This window comes from Heloderma suspectum, chromosome 7 (genome assembly GCF_057233095.1).
Source record: "Heloderma suspectum isolate Gila_16-S chromosome 7, 16-S_ref, whole genome shotgun sequence".
Classification (NCBI taxonomy): Eukaryota; Metazoa; Chordata; class Lepidosauria; order Squamata; family Helodermatidae; genus Heloderma; species Heloderma suspectum.
This window is the reverse complement of record NC_139464.1, coordinates 49248770-49275413: the sequence shown is the minus strand read 5'-3', so window position 1 is coordinate 49275413 and position 26644 is coordinate 49248770. Positions and strand designations below refer to the sequence as shown.

General features: G+C 43.5%; 1 protein-coding gene across 1 annotated transcript in view; it reads right to left on the bottom strand.

Moving 5' to 3' along the window:
• Positions 1-4203: 4203 nt before the first annotated feature.
• LOC146339729 (uncharacterized) overlaps positions 4204-26644 on the bottom strand; it is a 32286-nt gene continuing 9845 nt past the window's right edge. Inside the window, exons 2-4 of the mRNA XM_084810070.1 lie at positions 19718-19847; positions 13505-13634; positions 4204-4503 (exon numbers count right to left, since the gene is read on the bottom strand). Coding sequence (XP_084666196.1) covers positions 4278-4503; positions 13505-13634; positions 19718-19847 — 486 coding nt within the window. The 3' untranslated portion in view covers positions 4204-4277. The remainder of the gene's footprint in view (positions 4504-13504; positions 13635-19717; positions 19848-26644) is intronic.

Here is a 26644-nt window from a genome sequence, read left to right as displayed (position 1 = left end):
TGGACCTTTGTCGGCAAGGTGATGTCTCTGCTTCTTACTATGCTGTCTAGGTTTGCCATAGCTTTCCTCCCAAGGAGCAAGTGTCTTTTAATTTCATGGCTACAGTCACTGTCTGCAGTGATCTTGGAGCCCAAGAAAGTAAAATCTGTCACTGCTTCCATTTCTTCCCCTTCTATATGCCAGGAAGTGATGGGGCCAGATGCCATGATCTTAGTTTTTTTAATGTTGAGTTTCAAACCAGCTTTTGCACTCTCCTCTTTCACCCTCAACAAGAGGCTCTTTCGATCCTCTTCACTTTCTGCTATTAGGGTGGTATCGTCTGAGTATCTGAGGTGGTTGATAATTCTCCCAGCAATCTTAATTCCGACCTGTGATTCATCCAACCTGGCGTTTCTCATGATGTACTCTGCATATAAATTAAATAAGCAGGGCGACAATATACAGCCTTGTCGTACTCCTTTCCCAATTTTGAACCAATCGGTTGTTCCATGTCTGGTTCTTACTGTTGCTTCTTGACCCTCATACAGGTTTCTCAGGAGACAGGTAAGGTGGTCTGGTACTCCCATCTCTTTCAGAATTTGCCACAGTTTGTTGTGATCCACACAATCAAAGGCTTTAGCGTAGTCAATGAAGCAGAAATAGATGTTTTTCTGGAATTCTCTTGCTTTCTCCATGATTCAGCAAATGTTGGCGATTTGATCTCTAGTTCCTCTGCCTCTTTGAAACCCAGCTTGTACTTCCAGTAGTTCTCAGTTCACATGCTGCTGAAGCCTAGCTTGTAGGATTTTGAGCATAACCTTGTTGGCATGTGAAATGAGCGCAATTGTACTGTAGTTTGAACACTCTTTGGCATTGCCCTTCTTTGGAAATGGAATGTAAACTGACCTTTTCCAGGCTTGTGAACACTGTTGAGTGTTCCAAATGTGTTGGCATATTGAGTGCAGCACTTTAACAGCATCATCATTTAGGATTTTAAATAGCTCAGCTGGAATACTGTCCTCTCTGCTAGTTTTGTTGTTAATAATGCTTCCTAAGGCCCACTTGACTTCACTCTCGAGGATGTCCGGCTCAAGTTCAGTGACCGCACTATAATGGCTATCAGGGACATTCAGATCTTTCCTGTATAGTTCTTCTGTGTATTCTTTCCACCTCTTCTTAATCTCATCTGCTTCTGTTAGGTCCCTGTCTTCTTTGTCCTTTATCATGCCCATCTTTGCACAAAAGGTTCCCTTGATATCTCCAATTTTCTTGAAAAGATCTCTAGTCTTTCCCATTCTGTTGCTTTCCTCAATTTCTTTGCATTGTTCATTTAAGAAGGCCTCCTTGCTATTCTCTGGAACTCTGCATTCAGTTGGATATATCTTCCCCTTTCTCCCTTGCTTTTCGCTTCCCTTCTTTCCTCAGCTACTTGTAAAGCCTCATCAGACAGCCACTTGGCTTTCTTGCATTACTTTTTCTTTGGGATGGATTGAGTTGCTGCCTCCTGAACAATGTTACGGACCTCCATCCATAGTTCTCAGGCACTCTGTCTATCAGGTCTAATCCCTGAAATCTATTCCTCACCTCCACTGTATATTCATAAAGGATATGATTTAGGTCATACCTGAATGGTTTAGTGGTTTTCCCTATGTTCTTCAATTTAAGATGAAATTTTGCAACAAGCAGCTCATGATCTGAGCCACGGTCAGCTCCAGGTCTTGTTTTTACTGACTGTATAGAGCTTCTCCATCTTTGGCTGCAAAGGACATAATCAATCTGATTTCGATATTGACCATCTGGTGATGTCCATGTGTAGAGTCGTCTCTTGTGCTGTTGGAAAAGAGTGTTTGCTATGATCAGCGTGTTCTCTTGGCAAAACTCTATTAGCTTTTGTCCTGCTTCATTTTGTACACCAAGGCCATGCTTGCCTGTTATCCCGGTGATTTCTTGACTTCCTACTTTAGCATTCCAATCCCCTATGACGAAGAGGACATCTTTTTTGGGTGTTAGTTCTAGAAGGTGTTGTAGGTCTTCATAGAACCCATCAACCTCAGCTTCTTCGGCCTCAGTGATTGGGGCATAGACTTGAATTACTGTGATGTTGAATGGTTTGCCTTGGATTCGTACTGAGATCATTCTATCATTTTTGAGATTGTACCCCAGTACTGCTTTTCCCACCCTTTTGTTGACTATGAGTGCTACTCCATTTCTTCTATGGGATTCTTGCCCACAGTAGTAAATATCATGGTCACCTGAATTAAATTCGCCCATGCCTGTCCATTTTAGTTCGCTGATTCCCAAGATGTTGATGTTCAGTCTTCCCATCTCATGTTTGACCACCTCCAGCTTACCTTGATTCATTGAACTGACATTCCAGGTTCCTAAACAATATTGTTCTTTACAGCAGCGGATTTTCTTTTCACCACCAAACACATCCACAGCTGAGTGTCCTTTCGGCTTTGGCCCAGCCGCTTCACTCTTTCTGGCGCTACTTGGAAATACCCTCTGCTCTTCCCCAGTAGTATATTGGACACCTTCCGACCTGAGGGGCTCATCTTCCAGCGTCATCTCTTTTAGCCTTGTGATACGTTCCATGGGGTTTTCTTGGCAAGAATACTGGAGTGGGTTGCCATTTCCTTCTCCAGTGGACCACATTTTGTCAGAACTCTCTGCCATGACCTGTCCATCTTGGGTGGCCCTGCACGGCATAGCTTATGGTTTCACTGAGTTACGCAAGCCCCTTCGCCACAACAAGGCAGTGATCCATGAAGGGGTCTCACGGGTATACATACTAGAGAAAGCTCCAGACTAGAGAAAGCTCCATACTAGAGAAAGCTCCATACTGTGAACTTCACAAATCTTTTGAGAATATACCTTGTAGAAGTTTAGTTCAAAAATAATGGGAAAAAACACACACAAGAGGTACAGAGGAAAGTTGGTAAATATTTTCCCCCTCCCATTTCTCTTTGGATTGTTCCAAAAGGGGACTTCGTATGAGTAGCGTGCAGAAATATCTGTGTATGATATTTGTACTTTTCCTTTCAAACTGGATAATTTCCAATAACCAGGAAAGTTCACATTCTCTGAAAAGAGCCCCTCCCAAACAACCCCTTCAGATCAAAATTCTGAACCAAGCAAATTACACCCCCACACGCAGCAGACTGAGCTCATCTTAAGTTGTTAAAACCTATGCTTTAAGGTCCTGGTGACTGAGTTTTTTCCCCTTTTTTCCTTACTGAGTTGGGACTTTTTTCCTCACAAGGCATAAAAAGAGTGAAGACATGAGGGGTCTAGGGATATAAAGGTTGTGGGACATTGCTGGAAGCTACAACTGAAGTGGGAAGAGAGTTCTAGGAGACACAGATTTTCCCACACTTAAACATCTTGAAGACCCTTTTGCAGATATTAAACCTGACCTGTAATTGTATGTGTGCACCTACCTTGATGCCTGACAAGAGGGAAAGGCACAATGGGGCCTGCATTTAGCTGTCCCACAACAATGCTGTCAACCCTGTAGGCTGGGGTGTTGAATCTCTTTCACCCAGAGAGCTGAATTCAATTTCAGAGAAACCCTTGGGGGCCGCGTAACAGTGGTGGGTGTGGCCAAAAGCAAAAGGGGTGTGGCCAACGTACAAGCACATTTTAGCTTAAAGCTCTTACTGCCAGCAACTAAGCTTCAGGATTTCAGCCTTTTAGAATTGAAGGTGGGGAGAAACCAACAAACAATTGGCAGTTGGAGAAATGAAGTGTGGCCAAGGGAACAGGGCGTATGCATCGAGGGAACCCCAGAAAGCTGGATTGGGACCCCACATGGTCGAGGTTTGGCCCATGGGCCAAATTTTCAATACCCCTGCTATAGGCTCTGGAGCTGTGTATGTGGATCAGAATAGTATGGATTCCCACTTGTGCAGCCCTTGGTGACGGGTGCAGTTATTTTATCTCACAACATCTTTGTGTATTTGTGTGTGTGTGTGTGCGTGTGCGTGTGCGTGTGCACAAGTGGTGTCAGAACCAACAACTGTAATCCATCCTTTCTGAAGAGATGCATTAGCTTGCATGATAGATAGATGTCCTGAAATATTTTCAGTTTTTGGCAAATACAAGTTCCCATGCAGAATTCCAAATATGCAGAATCATTAGAAGACATGGTGTTGTACACTATGCATGGGGAAGAGAAACCCCCAGTAAAAATAGAAAGAAACACATTTTCTTTCTCATTTTTTTTATTATTGTGCTGTTTCACAAGGAGCTCAGGAATACAGGAGGGAAAGCAGGATTTCTCTCTCTTGGGACAAGAGCTAATTCCTCTGAGCTCGCCTCCATGCTGCATACATCCTCCTTCGCTTCAGGGCGAGCCTCCTCCGCTGGTTGCTGCTAAGCCGCTGACTCCTCAGGGCCTTGTACCGGATGGGAAAGAGGTTCCTGCTTATGATGTTGAGTCGCTCATTCAGCTCGACCAGCCTCTTCTTTATGGAATGGACTTGCTTCAGGAGATTATCAATTGCCTCAGAGACAGGCTGGAGGCTGCAGGTAAACAAAGGTGGTGAATATCAGGGAAGGTATGGAGGTCAGGGACTACTTTCTGAAGTAAACTATGGCAGTTTGCTGACACAGCCTGTCTCAGTCAGTAGTACAATCCAGGAGACTGAATGCCACAGCTTTTAGTATGATAAATAATCAGTTAAAGGTTGCTGGCAGGAGGATGATCGAAACCCTTTGCAAGATGCTGGGTAAACAACGATTCCTCCCCAGTGGCCCATCAACCACCACTCAATTCCTTTGATCTGTGCCTTAAGGCTTAAGGCATTTTTACTACTGAGGAAAAGCTATAGAACTCACTGAAATGAAGGGTATATCTCACATTAAGGCTGCATTCCTACACACACTTTCTTGGGAGTAAGCCTTATTGAGTAGACATGCATAGGATTGCCCTGTAAGTGCCCTAAACTACAACATTTACTTTAAAATATGATACAAATTTTTCAAATATTTACAATTTACAACACTTATGCTTGTCTGCATTTTTTAAAATAAGAAACACAGAGTTGGGGAAGTGGCCTTTCCTCTCTTGCAATCTGCTGCACTTCGAAAATGCTTTTATTTAGGAGGGGCTTTTATGAATTGTTTTAATGTGGATGTGCTGGCATGATTTTTAAGAGGACTTTAAAGCTGAGCTGTTAATATATGTTTTGTTGTTATGATTTTATTGTATTTAATTGATGGTGAGATGTTTTATTGTTTAACTATTTGCAAGCCATCTTGAAAGGAGTTTAGGTAAAAGACAGGACAGAAATTAAGAAAAGAAAAGAAAGAAAGAAGCCTCAGTAACATTTGAGGAGACACCCTTTTTCTTTCTTTTTTCCAATAGCTTATTCATTTATTAAGGTGGCAAGCCTACTAGGACATGACTTTAGCCCCACAGTTTTCACATGACAATTTTTTTTTCTGGTTGTACACTCACATGATGAAGTGTGAGATTTACCACAGTTTAGACAACAAAAATGTTCACTTTCATTCATCCATTTAATTACTTATTTACTCATTACTCATTTAAGAGTTTGAATAACCCTATATAGCAAATGGAATAAAAACCATTCCTAAAAAAATGTCTTTTTTTTTTTTTAAGATAGGTGGTTTGCAGGACAGGAAGGCCTGGCGTGCCATGGTCCATGGGGTCACGAAGAGTCGGACACGACTGAACGACTGAACAACAACAGGATGTGGCAAAACTCAACTCTGACCACATGGGGGAGCACTGAGAAGAAATATTCTTCATGCAAAATGTTGGGTAAAATCAATCAACTCTTCTTTGTTGCAAAATCTGTGACTCAAAAATGAATATAAGGATCGGGCTCAGACTTGCTGTGTCGGTGCACACATGCTTAGGATGAGACATGCCAACAGTTGTGTCAACACATCTTCAAGTGAAACATTTTGACCCTGCAGAAACATCACTATGGTATCGCAGGCAGACATGCCAGTGCAAATGATTAGGGTTAGAAGTTATTAATGGGTTGGATCCAGATTTATTAATGGTCTGGATTCTAAACTTCAAAAATTAGGCAGATCCCCCACCCCACCTGCAGCCTACCCTATTCGGCAGGGTCCTGTGACCCTCTGTGTAACTTTTTTTTTTTTTTGCAGGCTGGGGGGGGGGGGCTGCCATGGGGAGGAGAGGGCAGGAAAGCCTGCCTCTGCCAGCCCACATTCATGAGTCTAAATCTGGATCCAACCCGTCATCATCATTGTCATCATCATGATATAATTAAATAATCTAAACATAGTAAAAATTTCTATAGCATTGTTTGAGTATCAAAGCAGTTCATTTAGGTTATCTCAGTAACCCTTTACAGGGGTGGGCAACTTGTGTCTCTCCAGATGTGTTTGGCCTAAAACTCCCATCAGCATTAGCCATCATAACCAATGGTGAGGGATCATAGGACTTGTAGGCCAAAAGATCTGGAGGGCCACAAGTTGCCCGCCCCTGCCTTACAACAACCCTGTAAAGTAGCATTATCATCCTCATATGGGTTGGGAATAGTAGGTTACCTAAACTTACCTGTCTGAGGAGAGATTTGATCCAGGCAGGGCATTTCTGGCACACAGCGCTCTTTCAGTGCAATCCTATACATGTCTACTCAGATGTAAGTCTCATCAATTTCAATGGAATTTATTTCCAGGTATAGGTATATTCAAATCTAAGTGCATATATGTCCAAACAGCAAAATTTGTAATCTAACATAAAAAATGTTATGCTTTGTAGTCTTGGATAACATGTTAGTGTAGGCATTTATTATATAATTCCCATGACATCTCCTCCAATGTAAACAGCCCATTCGAGACTCCTGCACATTTAACTACCACTTAAACTTAGTTTTGCACTCACTTTTTACGAGCATATTTTTCACATGGGAGTCATTCATGTTCACAGCCAGCAGCACTATAAATGTTTCCAAATATAAGCTAATAAACATGAACCACTTTGATGTCTCACCACTTAAGACCCCCTCTTTGTTCTGCAAATACAGAAAGGACTAATTTTACTAAAACTAATTTCACTAAAATCCTATAACTAATTACCTGGGAGCAAGTCCCATTGAATTCACCAGGGCTTACTTCTGAATGGACATGTATATGGTTGCACTTTAAACTGTTTATTTTTAAAAGTTGCTTATTGTAAATTAGATGGATATTAGATGGATATTAAGTCCATGTTGCCCTTACCCCTCATCCCCCTCCCCATCCAGCTCTGCTTCTACTTTTTCCAGCATTTGGGGTAGCTGCTTCTGTAGAGAAGATGAGTCTAGATTACGAATGAGAATTTCTTGCTCTCCAGGGGAATGTGATCCCCCACCCCTTGCCAGCTCTTTACAGCTCTGATTCGCTCATTGGTTAAACTGAAATACTTGAATGCAAGCCAATATAGACCTGCATATAGGAAACACAGCCATGCTTACCAAGAAGTAAATTTCACTGAGTCAAGATGGACTTGATCCCTATTAAGAATGCAGATATGCAGTCCAAGGCTATGCATGTTTACCTGGAAGTAAATCTCACTGGGATCAATGCAGCTTACTCCAAGATACATGTGTATAGGAGTGCAGCCCAAGTCAATTTAAATCTAGAATAGCACAAATACACAAGTGGAAACAGTGTTTGCTTTTGCTTTTCTGAAATAATACCCCATTTTCCCTTCTCTAAAAAAACTACCAAAAGTGCCGTTTACAAACAGAACCAAAACTGGAGAATCAGGACATTGCCTAAAGAATCCATTAACAACTGCGAGGAGGGAACAATGAGTGCAACATAAATGCCTCGTGTAGAAAAGCTCTAAAGCATGCCTAATTTAGTCTGGATCCAACCCACAGTAACTTTCATCTTGAGTTTTCATATGCAACAACTTATAGCACTGTAATCGACTCAGTGGAGGCTGGTGGCTGCCATTTCGGTGGGGCTGTACATTCATTCTGCGTTTCATTCAGAACCAGCCAGAACTCTAAAGGAGCTATCCAAGGTGCTGAACCCATAGAATGGATTCACAGCCCCACTGAAATTGGAGCCACCAGCCTCCACTGAATCCACTCGCCTTCATTCTCTGCTCCAAACTGCAGCCCCAAGAGGGTCCCTACTCCCATTTCAGAGTTCTAAGGTGAGGAAAGCTGTGACTGACTTCAGGTTTTAAACTTGACCTCTCAGAGTAGGAGAATTTCAAGAACCAAATAACCTTGGCCAAAGCATGGCCTATAAACATATTGATCCCTACCTAGACTGAATGAGCCTCATTTCTGTAAAAGGGGAAATAAAAACATGGGCACTGCTTTGGTGGAGCAGTCCAAAGCCCATCATGCCTAGTATTCTGTTCTAGCAGCAGCAGCCAGCCAGTCAGATGTCTCTGGAAGCTCACAAGCAGGCCTTCAAGGAGATAACTGTCTCCACTTTTGTCCCCAGCATCTCATACTCAGAGATATATTGCCTTTGATCACGGAAGCTCCATTTAAATTCATTGCTATCCTGAATTCATCTAAGACAACCTTCCCCAATCTGGGTCCCCCCCCCCCGATGTTCTTGACTATAATTCCCATCATCCCTGTTCTTTGGCCATGCTGCCTGGGGCTGCTGGAAGCAGTGGAGTCTGGTGGCCCCAATGCCAGTGGGGTGAAGAATCTGTTCCGAGTTTCAGTTCTGCACCTTGGATAGCTCCTTTAGAGTTCTGACCGGTTCTGACTGGAACCTGGAGTGGATTCACTGCCCCACTGACATTGGAGCCACCAGCCTCCACTGCATGGGAGTTATAGTCAAAAACATCTGGACGGTTAGGAAAGGCTGATCTATGATTTTTTTAAAAATCAGTTTAAGCTAGTGTCCATGACCACATTTTCCTGTGTGAGCGATCACTTCCTTTTGTCAATCCTGAACCTACTGCCAGTGCACATGATTGGGGATATCCCCATGTCCCACTGTTACAAGACAGTGGTTGCTTTCTCCAATGATTCATGGTTTTATAAACCTCTGCATTGTTCCCTATTAGAGCCCAACACCTTGGGCTGCAATGCTATGCACAGTGACCTTGGAGTAAGCCGCGTTGAACATAGTAGGGCTTTTGTCTGAGTAAACATGCATAGGATTGTGTTGCACATCATCTTTTTTCTAAACTAAAAAGACATATAGTCTTTAACTTTTCCTGATAAGAAGGTGCTCCTCTTGATCATTTTGGTTGCATTTCTGCACTCTTTTCAGCTTTTAGTGTGATGGGATCACCAGAACTGAAAACAGTATTCTAAATACCACACCACAAATTTATATAATTATTAGCATTATATTTACTATTCTTTATTGCCAGAAGAGATAGAAAATGCCAAAAAACTACCCAAGATAAGCTAATAAAACTGCATTTTAGTTCCTCCTAAGCAAATAATGTTGAAAGAATATTTGGGGACTGAAATTCATTCCATCCTCTTAGTGGTTAAATATGATTGAAATGCAATTCAGTGTAAGCAGAGGTCTGAGCTGGCAGTGAGTGACCTGGAACGAGATCTTGAGGTTGTGATGAATAGCTCAGTGTGTGGCAGCTGTGAAAGGGGCAAATTCCATGTAAGGGATCGGTATGAAAGGGATTGAAAATAAAAATGCCAATATCATTATACCTTCAAACAAATCTATGGCACAATAACACTTGGAATACTGCACACAGTTCAGGTTGTTGCACCTCAAAAAGAAGACTGTAGAGGTGGAAATGGTGCCGAAAAGGGCAATCAAAATGATCAGGGACTGAAGCAATTTTCCCTTACAAAGAAAATTATGATGTTTGGGGTTTTAAAATGAGAAATCATGTCAGTCAGATCAGATGGGATATGACAGCATGGTGTGGTGAAGGTAGACGGAGATACATTTTTCTACCTCTCTCACAGTAATAGAACCTGGGATCTTCCAATAAAGCTGAATGGTGGGAGATTCAGGACGGACAAAAGGAAATATTTCTTCTTCACACACTGTATATTATGGAATTTACTACCACAAAATGTGAGTCACAGGTGGCCACCACTTTAGAATAAGACTGTGCACCGCTTTGGTACGAAGCCCGAATAACGAGGTGAAGTGGGCTGATTCGGCTGTGCCTCATCATGATACGAAACGGATCAGACCAGCACCAAGGGTCCCCAAATGTGGCTCCTCCATGAGGCATCTCATCTGCCTCAGAGATTTGAAGCTCTTCTTATGCCTTCTGAGCAGCCCAGACAGGCTGTCTCCAAAATCTATCAACTTCTGAAAGGGAGGCACAGGAAGAGGAGGAGGGTGGGGGGGAGGTGAGAGGAGGAGGAGGAAGAGGAGGGAGTGTGCTTTGGTGAATGGGAACTCTAGGGCTGAATCTAAGTCAGCAGTCTCCAATCAGAGATGGTGGAGGAGGGGGGGTATATAGTTTGGTGAAAGACTGCGTTTCTTCATTGCGCAAGGTGGCTGTGTTTGTTTGGTTAGATATGGGGTGTGTGCATGCACTCATTGCAGCTTCTTCTTATATTCCTTCCTCCTCCATTCAAATCTGTCTTTTCTAGATTATTTTTTTTTAAAAATTACTAGTTCACTTGTTCTTGGCTCATTCCTTTGCCGTCCCTGCCCTCCCACCGTTCCATTGTTCATTGCGCAAGGTGGTCATTTGGGACTCAGGAGAGGGCTATGTTTGTTTTTTAAGTTTGGCACTCACTGCAGCTTCTTATTTCTTCCTCCTAGTCCTTCTCCATTCAACTCGGCCTTTTCTAGATTTTTAAAAACACACTTACTTCTTGGCTTGTTCCTTTGCTCCCCTCCGCCCTTTGTAATTATTATTCAAACATTTAGTTTTTTCTTTCTTTCTAAATTCTAAAAAAAGAAATATTACTATAGCAGCCTACCCATGCCTTGCTGTATTGTCTGGCTCCCCTGCTCCCGCAACGTGGTTCTGAAGTGAATTGTCTGTTTCTTTTCTGGCTTGATGCTCAAAAAACATACATTAAAGAAAGGGTTTCCCCCCACTATTCTTTGCTTGCTCTTGGCTCTTATCCCCCTGCCCCTCCCCCTCCCCTGCTGCCCTCCTGAATTTCTTGAACTTTATATGTTTTTCTTTAAAAAAAATTAAATAATATAATAAATTTTATTTGCTTGTAGGTAGTTCTGTGTTTGCTTTTCTTTTCCTCTTGTGTGTCTGTCTCTCTCTCTGTGTGTGCTGATGTGGTGGTCAAGCAAAGCAATATGTCCACATTGCAATATAGTGGACAAAGCAGTACACACATATTATTTATATTAACTTATTATTCCAATAATACTCCACTGTGAGGCAAAATAAGCCAGACCAATATGAGACATCTTTGGGGTCTTGGCAGGGGCAGAGGTGGGCAAGGTGCTGCTGTGCCCTCCTGGCAAGGTTGCTGTGTTGCTTCCTGCCTATGCCAGTCCAGAAGACAACTGCTATTGCTCTTTGTTCAAGTCAATGTGCCCACCTGGCAGGTTTGCTTCCTGCCTACCAGCCAGTGTTTTCCCAGACATTTCAGCCAAAGAGACTCTGAGGTTATTGACTGTGAATAAGTAGTATTTACTAGGGGAAAGGGGTTATTTGCACTTCAAAGAAACCTACAGCAGAGTTTAGGGATAGTGACCTCCTCACCACTTCAACACCTAGCTTGATTATCCTTTTATGAACTTTGGTTTGAGTTTCTGAGAACAGCACATTTTACCTGCACCTTGCACAAAACCTAGTGGGCCAAACTGCCTGAACTTTGGTAGGTGGGATTCCCTCCAGGGGGCTGAGAGGGGCCCAGATTTCGAGCACTTCTGGGCAAACAGTGAAAGTTATAGCTCTTTGCTTTGAGAGTTTTTGTGGGGGCAGGAAATCAAACTTTAACTCCACTTAGCACAAAAGCCACTGGACCAAACAATCTGAAATTTGGGAGATGGAGTCCCTTCCAGGGGAGCTGACAGTTCCCCAAATTTCATGCACGTATCTTAAAAACTAAAAAAGTTATGTCCATTTAAGTTTTCCCATGCATGCCAATGGGGAAATGCCCGAAACGAGTGATTCAGATGTCCGAATCTTGCTTCGGATCCGGATCCGAATTGAAGCAGAGGGGGTGCGAATTGGTCCGAAGCAGAGCAAGGCCTCTTCAGAAGATCCAAAGCAGCATCTGAAGCAGAGCAATGGGCCCGTGCACAGCCCTACTTTAGATGGCTTTAAAAGTGCAATTGGTGGTGCTGGGATTATGTATCAGCTGCACAGAATGTTAGAAAAGATAGGCCTTTCGTTGGATCCAGCATGGCTCTTTTTGTTGATGCAATTTTAGTTCATGCAAGTATTTAAAATATCATTTCCTCCCTCAAATTAAATATTCATCTTTTTATTCATTTTGCAAGAGTTATGCTGCAATTGAAAGTCCTTAGGACATCAGTGTGTATGAAATGTATCTGAACAGTTCAAAACTGGTGCAAAGTTGCTGAACTGATTGCTGAACTTTCTGTGCTTTAACCAAACCAAATTAGGAAGTTAAAAAGAAAGAATACTAATGAACCTGAACCAGATTGAACCCAAATTAATCATGGTTTAACTCTCTGAACAAATGAGCATTAGTTTACAACACTACGTGAACAAAGACTGTTTAATCCTCATGGTAGGAAACTTACTAAGAATGGGCTCTTAAGCTGCAATCTTATACCCAGTTATCTGGGAAGATGTCCCATTGAACACTATGGACTTCTATCTGAGTAGACACACACGTTCTATTATGGCTCAGTACAGCTGACCAACTCACCAAATGGTGTGGCTTTCCACCATGGATTTACTTGGTCACCTGTACTGATTAAAGAGTGATGAGAGTTTTCCTGCCACAATTTCTAATGTGTGTTCAAGGCCGTGGGGCAGGGCGGCGGCAACTTGTCAAGCGGCAAGGCTTCCCCACCTTAACCACATGCTCATATGTATTCACCCCATGAGGTGAGAGAAGCTAGGGCACCTCTTCCCATTCTAGCAACTCTCCCACATTAAACTTAGGTTTGCAGACTTTTAGAGTCTTTCTACAGGAGGCTTTCATAGTGCGCTCCTGATTGCTCATTCAAGGTAGTTTGCACGTCCTTTATACGACATTGTCATCCTCTCCCGCACTTTGTTTTCTTAATGGGAAAAGCCTGGTGTATCCTGAATAGTGCCTTTAAAGTCTCCGTGTAATTGCACAATTCTGCTATACCACAGACTCATCTATTGGCTGTATAATGAAACATATGGAAAGGCAGAGAAAGAAAACCCCTGGAAAAAAGCACATGTAAAGCAGCCGATCTTAGTCCATCAAAGAATCCGGAAGCAGAAACCCTGGTAAAGGTTTGGGATGAAAGCCTCATGTAGAAATGCCCTTAATGCTAGAAATCCAGCCACCAATTCAGTCCTCCCAAGAAAACTAGCAATTAATCCAATGTTCCCCTTTGAGGTATGAAAAATTTCAACACTGAGGAATTACATATTCTACAGAAAACAGGGAGGAAAATCAACCAGTTATCCTTATATTCTTACCTGGAAAGTTCTGGCAGTAAGATGTTAGGGTGACTCAAAAAAGAATGTCTCACTTGCCAAAAGATGCTGTTCCCCCACTTCTCCAGCATGCGTGTGATACTCTTTATGCCTTGAATGTTGACCTTATCTGCTACAGTGCCAGAATTCACATGACAATGAAGGAAAAGAAGTGATTTAGGGACAAAAAGTGACTAGTTTTCCTATTTGGTACCAATACACTTCTATCCTCATGGATTAAACCGTCCTATTACTTACAGCCATGCTTGCATGTAATTCAAATGTATGTGGGATTACTGTTGGGTGCAAAAAATTGGGTACATTCAGTTTTCTGAGAAGATTAGTTCTCTCTCTCTCTCTCTCTCTTTTTTTTAAAAAAGGACCAAGGTTCTATTCTAGCCCTTATGGAAATCGAGGGGTTTTCCTGCATATCCCACCAATTTCTGAGCTGCACTTGGCAAGAACTAGAGAGAGAGGCCCTTTTCCATGGCCTAACCCATCCCAAATGTGGAATACTCCACCTAGAGAAGCTTACCTTGTTCCCTCCATCATGGATGACTTTTTGCAGCTGTTTGCAAACCTCCCTATATTTAGTTAGGTCTTTTTGGCTAAGATAATTCATTTTTATCTATTCTGAAAGGTTGCTCTCACTTCTATTTATATTGTCTTATTAATGTTTCTGTTCTTCTGCTACATTTTAATTCTAATGGTTCATTATTTAATGGAGGCTTTAATTTGACCCCCCCCCCCAGTTTTAATTGTTTATTGATATTTCCATCCTTACTGATGTTGTTAGCTGCCTTGGGCATGATTCATGGAAAAGTGGGATATAAATATTTATAATACATACATAGGTAGGTGTGGTGGAGTGAGGAGAATACTGGGTGGGATGACCAGGATATCAGAAGAAATATGCTTAGGTTTCTTAAGCTTTTTCACAGACCATTCCTTTAAAAACCCAAACCGACGGATTTTATCTTTAGTGCTACAGGACATGTTCCAGCTGTAGTTGCATCACTATCTCCTTGCCACAGTACAGAGGCAGAGAAGAGCTGCTGCAGTGAGAGATATGCTTGCTGCAGAGACAGCTGTTCTTGGGTTCAATGCTTTCTTCTTTTCTTTTTTTTAAGGCACTGGAGATGTCTGTGCTTCAGTTCTGGGGATGGGGAGTTCGCCTTCAAAGAACAGAAAATGGTGGTGGTGGGGAAATGAAAGGCAGAGTACTGCTTGCCGCTTTTTCAAAAGGGCTACATGAGCCTTCTATGCTTGAATGGGCCCAGGATGGCATGGGGTGGGGGAGGAAGTGCTTTAGCCTCGACAGCGCAAGGCAATGCAGATTTACTTGGGATTAAGTCCCATTTAGTTCAGTGTGGGTTACTCCCAGGTAAGCGGGCATAAGGTGGAAGTTCAAGGAAGAAACTGGTGCAACCACATCCCACTAACAATTGCAATTAATACACCAGCTGTGGAAGTAAATAATCAAGGAGTTGGTCACCTTCCCTGTGAGAAAAGACTAAAATATCTGGGGATGCACTAGGTGTGTATGTGTGAAACAATAGAGCTTTACGAAATGATCATGGTGTGGAGAATGTGGATATAGAGATGTTTTTCTCCTTATGAGAAAGGTTCCAGTGTTGGGAGTCATCCCATGAAATCGGTTTGGCAATAGATTCAGGTCAGACAAAAGAAAATCCTTGTTCACAAAATGCAAAATTAATGGAGAGAATGACCTGCCACAAGATGTAGTGATGGGCACTAGCTTAGGATAGTATCCGTTGTTAGTCCTACATAGAGTAGACCCATTGAAATGAATGGGACTGAAGTTAATTGTGACTAACTTAAGTCTCATTCTTTTCAATGGGTCTACTCTATGTAGGACTAACACTGGATACTACCCTTAGGTTGCAATCCTATGCATGTTTAGACAGAAAAAAGTTCTACAGTTCCCAGCATTCCTCAGGCAGCATGGCTGGCTGAGGAGTGCTGGGAGTTGTAGGCCTTTTTTCTGTCTAAACATACATAGGATTGCATCCTTAGATGCCTTTACAAGGGCATTGGACAAATCCAGGGAGGATGGATATTTTGGTGGCTCTTGCTCATGATGGCCATGATGGCCAAGAGCATGATGGCTCTTGCTCATGATGGATGAACCTCCAGATTCTGGGGCAAACTGCCTCTGAATGCCATTTGTTGTGGATCAATGGCTGCTGGTGGTAGTGGCTGATGCCTTTGTGCCCTGTTTGTGGTTCTGTGGTTGGACACTGCTGGGCTAGATGGACCTTTGGTCTCATCCAACAGGGCTCTTGTTAATTTCAAATTCAGCTTTCCCCAGCCTGGTGTTTCCCAGATATGCTAGACCAACTCCCACCATCCCCCCTGCTCACCTCCCACCACTGGCTGTGGATGATGGGAGCCATAGTCCAACCTATCTGGAGGGTTGGGGAAGGCTGATCTTGAGATTCTCAGTCTATCTGCCTTTGTCTTGCTGCCTGTTCTGACTCCCAAACTGCTGTTTCCCTTTCACACGCATCTGCAGAGCATTCTCCTCTGACACACCCACCCACCACGACCTGAAGGTGAGTTGCCCATTCAGGAAACATCCACAGGCATTAATGTGTTTTTTCCATTCTAGTTGTCCCAGAAGCTACACCAGCCCCCATATTGAGGGCAGAGACAGGGATACTCTCTATTGAAGCACAGGGGCATGCTGCACTTGCTCTGTGCTGGCTGAAGGTGATGTGCAGGCATGACTCCCACTTGCCTAGGGATGTATGAAAGTCACTTACCTTTTCGAAGGGTGACATTCGCAGTAGGGGGGAGGCGCGCCGTCCCTCCCCCCAAAATTCTCTCCGGCCGGCTCCACTCTGCAGCAATTCCACGGAGCCGCCAGCCGGGGCCACCCACAGCCGGACATCCAGCCACTGGGCAGCCTGCACAAGGACGCAAATGGCGGCTGCCGCAGCCACTGCCATTTGCATCCCTGTATTTTGCCATGATAGGCTACGTAAATACTTACGCAGCCTATCACGGCTTCCGCAGGGACGCAAATGGCGTCCCTGCGTCAGCCATGATAGGCTACGTAAGTATTTACGTAGCCTATCACGGCTGTAATGAAGAAGCGAATGGTGGCCGCAGCCGCAGCCACCATTCACAAAGCAGCGCGAACAGCAGCAGGTAGGTGTCCCGTTTCGCATGCCTTTCATGGGGCGGGGGGGCGGGGGGGCTTCGCTCCGCCACGGATTTCAGGGGGCCGAATGCACTGGCATTCGGCCTCACCAAGATCCATGGCAGAATTCTCTGACATCCCTACGCTTGCCTAAAAAGTGTCTTTTAGAACAACTGCAAACACCAACACAAAATTCTTGGGTAAAATCTGTAAGACACATTTTATATAACTACAGGAGTCATGCAGATGTCTTACCCTCCTTTAACACTGACAGAGTAAAACAGCTCCACAAGGAAAGAATTTCCCTATATGGCAATGTCGAGATCTATATTCCATCTCCAATATGTCATACTCGACCTGGTATCCCCTGTATAAAGCAAAGTATGGCTTGGAGTGTTGCTTCACTCTGCTCACGGTTGCTCCCCTAAGAAAATCATTTACAGCCCTGAGAGTACAGAGCATGCCCTCCACTTTCCTGGATGGAAGATTTTAAAAAGTTGTATTCCATCTACCACTCTGTATAAGCAAGTCCGGTGAGGTTGAGGATATTGATCACTATCTCCTCCGTTGCCCCCTCTATGAGTCTCCAAGAGCCAAATTCCTCCAGTATACTCTTAATTCTTTGGAAAATAGATCCCCTATGGAACAGGTTTGCTCTTTGCTGGCAGGTAATGATGGTTATATTACTCTAAAAAAAAAAAAGCTGTCCCCAACCAGTCATGTCCGACTCTAGGGTGCGGTGCTCATCCCCGTTTCTAAGCCGAAGAGCCAGCGCTGTCCGAAGACGCTTCTGTGGTCATGTGGCCGGCATGACCGTGCACCAAGGTGCACGGAATGCTGTTACCTTTCCCGCCGAGGCGGTACCTATTTATCTACTTGCAATTTCTTGCTTTCGAACTGCTAGGTTGGCAGAAGCTGGGACTGAAGACAGGAGCTCACTCTGCAGTTCAGCATCTTAACCACTAAGCCACCGCGGCCCCACTCTACATATATTACTCTACAGGTTGCCAAATTATTTATTTATTTATTTATTTATTTATTTGATTTATTAATCGCCCATCTGGCTGGTCACCCAGCCACTCTGGGCGATGTACAACAACAAAACAGTTAAAACAATAAAATTCTACATTAAAAACATCATAAAAATACCCTAACCCACCCCAAATGCCTGCCTGAACAACCACGTTTTTAATGCATGGCAGAAGCTCATTAAAGAGGGGGCATGGCAGAGTTCCCTTGGGAGGGAGTTCCACAGAGTGGAGGCCACCACAGAGAAGGCCCTCTCCCTCGTCCTCACCAGCCTAGCTGTCCTGGCTGATGGGACAGAGAGAAGGCCGTCCGAGGCTGATCTTGTTAAACGGCCTGTCTGGTGTTGCTGGAGGTGCTCCTTAAGATAGGCTGGGCTGGAACCATATAGGGTTTTAAAAGTCAAAACCAACACCTTGAATTTGGCCTGGAGAACAACTGGTAACCCGCGCAACTCCTTCAGCACTGGAGTGATGTGATCTCACCAGCGGCTGCCTGTAATCAGGCAAGCCACCGCATTCTGTACCAGCTGCAGCTTCCGAGCTGTCTTCAAGGGTAACCCCATGTAGAATGCATTACAGTATTCTAAATGAGAAGAGACCAGGGCATGTACTACCAATGGGAGCAGATGGTCGGGAAGGAAGGGGCGCAGCTGCCGTATCAGATGGAGTTGGTACAGCGCTGTCCGGCTCACAGCTGACACCTGAGCCTTCATGGACAGCTGGGAGTCTAAAATGACCCCCAGGCTGCAGACCTGGTCTTTCAAGGGTAACCATACCCCATTCAACACCAGGTCAACATCCCCCAACCTCCTCTTGTCTCCCACCAAAAGTACCTCGGTCTTGTCAGGGTTCAGCTTCAGCTTATTCCTCCCCATCTAGCCACTCACCGTCTCCAGACATTTGGACAGGGATTCTACGGCCGACCTTGGTGAAGATTTGAACGAGAGGTAGAGCTGTGTGTCATCCACATATTGATGACACCGCACCCCAAACCTCCTGATGATAGCCCCCAGCGGCTTCACATAGATGTTAAATAGCATCGGGGAGAGGATGGAACTTTGTGGCACCCCACAAGTGAGTGGCCACGGGTCCGAAACCTCCTCTCCCAGTGCTACCCTCTGGTACCTGCCGGAGAGGAAGGACCGGAACCACCGCAATACGGTGTCTCCAATGCCAAACCCCTCCAGGCGGTCCAGGGGGATACTGTGGTCAATGGTATCAAAAGCTGCTGAGAGGTCGAGGAGAACAAGGAAGGAGCATTCGCCCCTATCCAGAGCCATCCTCATATCATCCCCCAAGGCTACCAAGGCTGTTTCTGTCCCATGCCCAGGCCTGAAGCCCGACTGGAATGGATCTATATAAATTCGCTTGTGCTGCCAGGAAGCTGAGGGCAAGGCATTTAACTGCTCTTGCCAGCCAATCTTAGCGGAAGACTTGTACCTATGGTATTGTCCCTGGGGGAAACTTTCTTGTTTTATTATAAATATTTTAATTCTCCTCCTTTGTATTTTTACTGTAATGTATTTTATCTGTCTTCTTCTTCTTCTTCTTCTTCTTCTTCTTCTTCTTCTTCTTCTTCTTCTTCTTCTCCGGTCTCTTATTCATATATTTTAATTGTTATTTTAACTTAAATTGTGATAGCCTTTGGCTTTAAACAATAAAGATTTATACCTTATACCTAATGTGTGTGTTTTTAAATCAGTCAAATCCTTGACTCCTGTCAAGTGACATTTCAGGCACTTAATATTGCCCATTCACAGTAATCAGATAGTTCAAGTCACAGTTATTATATCTGAATCTATCTATATATGTACTTAACAGATGAATAACATTGAATTTCTTTGTAATTTAGCCTTGTGTGTTGTAGAATTCATTTGTGTTAATACAGTGCCATCAGTGTACATGGGTGCCTTACAGACAGCATTAAAAATCAAAAGTAGACAGGTCCCTGCCCCCAAGGGGCTTACATATGACTCTGCAAACCCTGCCTCTGCCTTGCCTTGCCTTACTGGCACCTCTTACCTCCCTCTCTGTAGTTCCACTCCTGAATCTGATTCAGAAACTCCTTCTGACAGACACTGCTGGGCAGGAAATGGAAGAAGAGGAGAAATGGGAGCGCACCTTTGATGGGCGTTATCAGAGCCTTCATCTTCTGCAAGAAAGGGATAATAAAACTCTGAATTTCTATGCTTTCGGAGACAATTCAAATGTGCAGAAATAACACATGGTACAGGCCTCAATAGGCTATAAGATGGACAGTGCTACTGAAGGAGAACTTGACAAGCCTTTGAACATTTGTTAAAGATCGCTTTCTGCAGTTTAAAGCGTATATCAGGGGTGGGGAACTGGTGGCTCACTAGATGTTTTGGCCTACAACTCCCATTATCCTTCACCATTGGCTATGCTGGCTAGAGCTGATGAGAGCTATAGGCCAAAACATCTGGAGGGCCACAAGTTGCCCATCCCTAAGGGCTAGCAGGCCCTTGCAGATGCTGGCTCTGTTGGGTGACGAATTCACTCTGGGTTTCAGTCAGAACTCGCACCTTGGATAGCTCCTTTAGAATTCTGACTGGTTCTGACAGAAACCCAGAGCGGATTCACTGCCCCACCAACATCGGAGTCACCGCCCTCCATGGTAGCAGGACAAATGGTAAAGTGTGTCTTCCAGTAAGGGAGTTTCAAATGTATATGAGCACTGTCTGTGTGTGGAAGTCTACTTTGTATGCAGATCTCGCTTGGTGGTCTGAAGCAGTGAAGTATAAAGCCCACTGATAAATTATTAATATAACCACCAAACATACATGTGCTAACAATGTAATCCTAGACACGTCTACTCAGACGTAAGCCCCTTTGCGCTTGGGACTTACCCTCAGTTAAGCGTGTATAGGACTGCAGTTTAAGTTATTCCAGTAGTGTTAGCACGAGCTTCACAGGAATTTGCACAAGATATCTGTGAGATTTCTCCCGCATAGCATTGCAAAATACACTCCTAAATCCCACAGCAACTTACGAGCTACTGCAATGAGGAGGGCCTGGAAGGGAATGAACAGGGCATGTTTCTTTTTTTACGAGTCCCCTGGACTGCAAGGAGGTCAAATCAGTCCATCCTAAAGGAAATCAACCCTGACTGCTCATGGGAAGGACAGATACTGAAGCTGAAGCTCAAATATTTTGGCCACCTAATGCGAAGAGAAAACTCCCTGGAAAAGACCCTGATGCTGGGAAAGACTGAAGGCAAAAGGAGAAGGGGACGGCAGAGGATGAGATGGCTAGATAGCATCACCTATGCAATGAATATGGACTTGAGCACGCTCCGGGAGAGAGCGCAGGACAGGAAGGCCTGGCGTGCTATGGGCCATGGGGTCACGAAGAGTCGGACACGACTGAACAACTGAACAACAAGCAATGGAAGGGAAGCCCAGGCAGCTTCAGGACTGTGAGGGGAGAGGAAGTTTACCCTCTTCTCTCCCCGCCAGGCTCCTGACAAAAAGTGCCTCTCAGAGAAGTGCTACTTGCATTGCAAGGGAAGCTTCCTTTGGCATGCAAAATAGCAGTTTTGGAGAGGCAATTTCTGACAGGATCATGGCAGGGAGAGAAAGAGCTAGCTCCCCCTCCCCCCCACTTAGTCTAGCCTATACTCTACCTTCCTCTCAGCTGTTACATGTACATAACAACAGACGGATATGTTAACGGATGGAGCAGTTAACATTGTCCTGTCTAGTTTGGTCCTACTCAGTGGAGGCTGGTGGCTCCGATTTCAGTGGGGCGGAGAATCAATTTTGGGTTTCAGTCATAACCAGCCAAAACCCTGAAGAAGCTATCCAAAGTGTTGAACCCTATGCTCAAAATGGGTTAAGCACCTTGGATAGCTTCTTTAGAGTTCTAGCTGGTTCTGGCGGAAACCCAAATGGATTTACAGCCCCACCAATATCAGAGTCACCAGCTTCACTGGTCCCACTTTTATACAGAGTTGGTGGAATGAGATCTTATTGCATCAAAGTTATTAGAATAATGCGCATCATACTAACAATGCCTTTTACTCTGTTACTCCTTATAAATGCAATTCCGAAAAGGGATTATGAGGTGCCTGGTAACCTCCTTATTGTTGAAAGAATATAGCCCCAAATCAGAGAAATACAGGTTCTCCTTTAAATCAAGCTTGGCAAAATAAATACTTGTTTACAATAGAAGTGAATAGATGGATTTTATTTTATCAAATGTATGAAAGGGAGACATTTCTTTTGAGCAGATACAGCTACAATTCATTTTATTTTGGAACAATTTAAATCCTAACTGTCAAGGAGAAAGTCATGTTTTATTGATAGGATGCGGGTTTTTCGATTAATCTGTCAGTTCATCACAGGGAAACTGTTTATCTGTTAACTGGAACTTTATATATTGGATCAATCAATCTGTGCGTGTCTATTGGCTGAACAACAACCACATTTTCTTTATCCATTCTGATATTACATTCAGTGCAAAAAACTAAACATAAAAATAAATCTTTAAATGAAAATTAAGGGAGTTTTTCAGAATTCAACCATTTGGGCTAGCTCTTTCCAACAGAAATTTGTCCTGTTCTTTTTAAAGAGTCCCTTGTCATTTTTTCTATTTTTCAGGCTGTGAGTGCTATTAGTTATGTAGCCAAAATGGCATCATCCCTACACAAGAAGGAGGTATCAGCAGAAAAACGAAAAAACTTTAGAACCCCCTCCCCTGCTGGCAAGGATGGGGAACCTCTGGCCTGCAGGCCTGATCTGGCCTGTGAAGGTTCTTCATCTGGCCTGAGGAGGCTTGGGCTCTGTCCGTAGGCCCCTTCCCAAGACCTGCCCCCTGGCCTGGAGGCTACAGGTTGGGGAATGCTCTTCTCTGAAAGGCTCACTTAGCCCCTGTATGATGACTTTTCAGTGCCAAGTGAAGACTTTTTTTTATTCTCCCAGCTTTTTAGTCCTTCAGTTTTAAAAACTGTTAGTGACTGGGTTCACACAAGACGATAACCCACACTCAAAGGCTGAATGTTGGTTGGCGTTGAACCAGGGGTTGTTGTTGAAATGTGGGTTATGTTGTCTGAACCCAGCTGCAATAGCAAATCATGGTTTGTTAACCATGAACAACCCGCAGTTCACAACCCAACAACAAACCACAGGTTCTCTTCATGGGTTATTTGTGGTTAACAAACCACATGGCTGGGTTCAATCAACACGATAACCCATGTTTCAACAACAACCCAAGGTTCAATGACAACCCATACTCAACCCTTGAGTTCACATGTTATGTGAACCCAGTCAATGTGTTTTTAGAGCTTTGCACTGCTGCTGGCTTTTGGTTTGTTTTTTACTTTGGTTTTATACTGTATAAAACTTTTTAGGATTTTATATCATGTTTTATTATGTTTTCATATTTTATGGTTTTATGTTTTGCCTCAGGCAGCAAAATGTCTTAGGCCAGCCCTGGATAAAAGCTTTGTCTAGAAGCACCTATGAAATAGAATCTAGGGCATGGAGATTTTTATTTTTATATATATATATATATATATATATATATATATATATATATATACACACACACACACACACACACATACACACACACACACATACACACACACACACACACATATATGCCTAGTCCTTGACTCCTACCACTTGCTTTGCCTGACACACAATGGCTTCAGATGGGAGAATGGGGAGCAGGGATAGAGAAGTGGGGTATGCAGAACTCTCTTTTCCTTCCCTACCCAGCACTTTTTGCAGGTTGGTATTAAACATGAGGCTGCATACCTTAATAAATGTGTTTGTCTTGAAGGTATCACAAGTCTCTTGGTCTGTTTTTACTTCAGCAGACTAACATGGCTACCCCTCTGGAAACTGTTACCTAGCATTGTGTATCACATCAGACTCAATTTCCCTTCCTTTATGTTTATACTCAGTGCTGGGAAAGTGGTGTCAGTGGGGTCTGGAAACCCCCCATTTTTAAGAACATAAGAGCCATGCTGGATCAGACCAAGGGTCTATCTAGTCCAGCATTCACACAGTGGCCAACCAGCTGTTGACCAGGAAACCACAAGTAGGACATGAGTGCAACATCACCCTCCCACCCATGTTCCCCAGCAACTGGTGTACATAGGCTTGCTGGCTCTGATACTGGAGGTAGCACATAGCCATCCAGACCAGTAGCCGTTGAAAGCCTTCTCCTCCAGGAATTTGTCCAACCCACTTTTCAAGCCATCCAAACTGGTGGCCATCACTACATCTTATGGTAGCCAATTCCATAGTTCAACTATGCGCTGTGTGAAGAAGTACTTCCTCTTATCTGTCCTGAATCTCTCACCAGTCAGCTTCATGGGATGACCCTGTGTTCAAGTATTATGAGAGAGGGAGAAAAATGTCTTGCTGTCCACATTCTCCACACCATGCATAATTCTGTACACCTCTATCATGTCTCTCCTTACCCTCCTTTTTTCCCAGCTAAACAATCCCAGCTGTTGTAACCTTCCCTCATAGGGGAGATGCTCTAGCCCCTTGAGCATTTTAATAGCATAGGGGGATTCTTTTGGCTCCTTCTTTCCACAAAGGAAAGCCAAGTCAAGCTCTGGGCCCATGAAGACCTGCTCCTTCCACATTTCTGCTTGCTCTTGAGCTAAGGGCTCAGTGGGTAACTGTATGTGAACTACATACATCAGGTATGACTTGAATGAACCTGGAAAGGGGGTGAGATAAGTCAAGGTTTTGTGAGTTGATGGTGGGCCCATAGTGAAGCAGGCTTATGAATGCTTTTACTGTGTGCCCCATTTTGTATTACAAAGGGACATTTGACTATGGCTACCACAGGAGAGGAATGTGTTCTTGCCTTGAGATGGCTAACTATTTCAGAAATCAGGATTATTGGCAATCATTCATAAAATTTATATTGCTATTATTCAGAATTGCAGAGTCTCCCATTTGAGAAATGAGAAAGTAAGAATTCCAAATGTTGATGACATGGAATTCATGTGTCAACTGCTTGGCCTTACGGTAACCCTGAGAAAATTATATTACCTTTCCAAAGAAGTATAACCTTCATCTTCTAATAGCCTGGGAACAGTTCCAACCTGGCCACTTTGTACCCTTAGAATTATTGGGAATTGGCTCAACCATGAATAAATGTGAGAACATATCCATATTTAATTAAATAGTCCCCTGCTCATGTTATATTTGTTTATAATTGTCAGGTTAACATTACTAATATTAAAATTATGCGCACTTTAAAAAATATAAACAATCTGATCCTATGACCAATTAAGGAGAAGCCAGTCCAGCTGGTTTCAATGATGCATTTCAATATGAATTTTCCTTTTGAAAAGGAATGTTTTTTTTTTTTTAATTGAATGGTTTTACATTTGCAAATAAACAATGCTATAATGCCAGTCCAGGGCGGCATCTTGACCTTTTAGCACCAATTCTTCCATCCTTTCCCACTCTTAGGGCAGAATCCAGTGGGGCGCTTATACCCCCACCAACTGTATTATGTCCTACCAATTCTATTGTGCAAGCAGCCCTCGCTGCTTGGCCAACAGCGATTTAGCACTTCCCAGGCAACCTGAAATGAGTGGAAATGCTCATTTCTGGAAGGAGGCAGGGTAGTGGAGCTCACATAAGGGAGCTCTGCTGACCTACCTCTTTCTACAAATGAGCATTTCCACTCATTTCAGGGCTTCTCTTAGGAACTGCTAAATCTCCCTGGTATAAGCAGTGGGTCCTGCTTGTGCAATGGAATTGGTGGGACCCACCACTTGCAGAAGGGAATATCCCGGGTGGAAAGGAAGCGGGAGGGTCATAAGCGCCTGGTGGATTCTGTCCTTAGCCTTCCCCAACCTGGTGCCCTCCAGATGTTTTAAACTACAAGTCCTAGCATTCTTGATCAGTGGCCGTGCTGGCTGGGGCTGATGAGAGTTAATATCCAAGGTATCTGGAGGGCACTATGTTGGGGAAGGCCTGTCTCTCCAGTACAGCCTTGCTCCATGCAGACAGTAGTGTGAGGGTGGGGGCAAAAGGAGAGAGAAAGGGAGCAACTGTCCTCTTCATAAAGGCTATGGAATTCAGACCACTGACATGTGCTTAGGTTTGCAACCTCACTCTATGATCCCAAAGCCTGAATTTCCAGTGGACTTTAGCCCAGATAGGCACTTATTATTTTAGAAATGAAGAATTGTGCAGCCTATGCACTACAGGTGGCAAATTGCAAACTCTGGTATTGATGCAGGATTTTTAGGACAACCCCCACCCAGGGGAATTCTTCAAAAACCTCTGGCTTGTCTCTTAAAACATCAGACCAAAAGCAGGAGGAAATTTCATGCATATGTGGCTTACTTTTAGATATATATTTTTTTAAGATCAGGATTTATAGTTATATTTGGCATCACCCCCAATGCAGTGGATGATATTGGTGGTAACAACATTATACAGTATCAAAAACCACACAGCCTACTGTCCAAAAGTCTCAGTCATAGAGAAATAAAACAAAAGAAACAACCCTTTAAAAAAAGCAACAAAATACTTAGACTGCAAGTCTCATCCCACTTACTGAGGAGTGAACCCCACTGAACATAGTCGGACTTGCTTCTGAATAAGCATGCATGGGATTATACTGTTAATCTGTAAAGATATGTTTATACAAGAATCTCTTCTGTAATAATGCCCTGGTACCTTCTTACAAATCTGTGGACATCACACACATACCACTTTTTCTCTCTACAAGTTGCTGAAGATTTTTTTTTTTTAAGGATCAGTTGTAACATATTTCATGAGTAATAATATCCTCTTCAACTTTCTCTATAAATTCTGATTAATAATTGATCATTTTCCTTTCCAAATAAACAGCTCTTCCTTTCAAAATTAATCCTGTAATGAGAATGTCTGATCAGCCATTCCCAGTGGCGAGAGACCAAACTGCTGTGCAAATCTCTTAGGT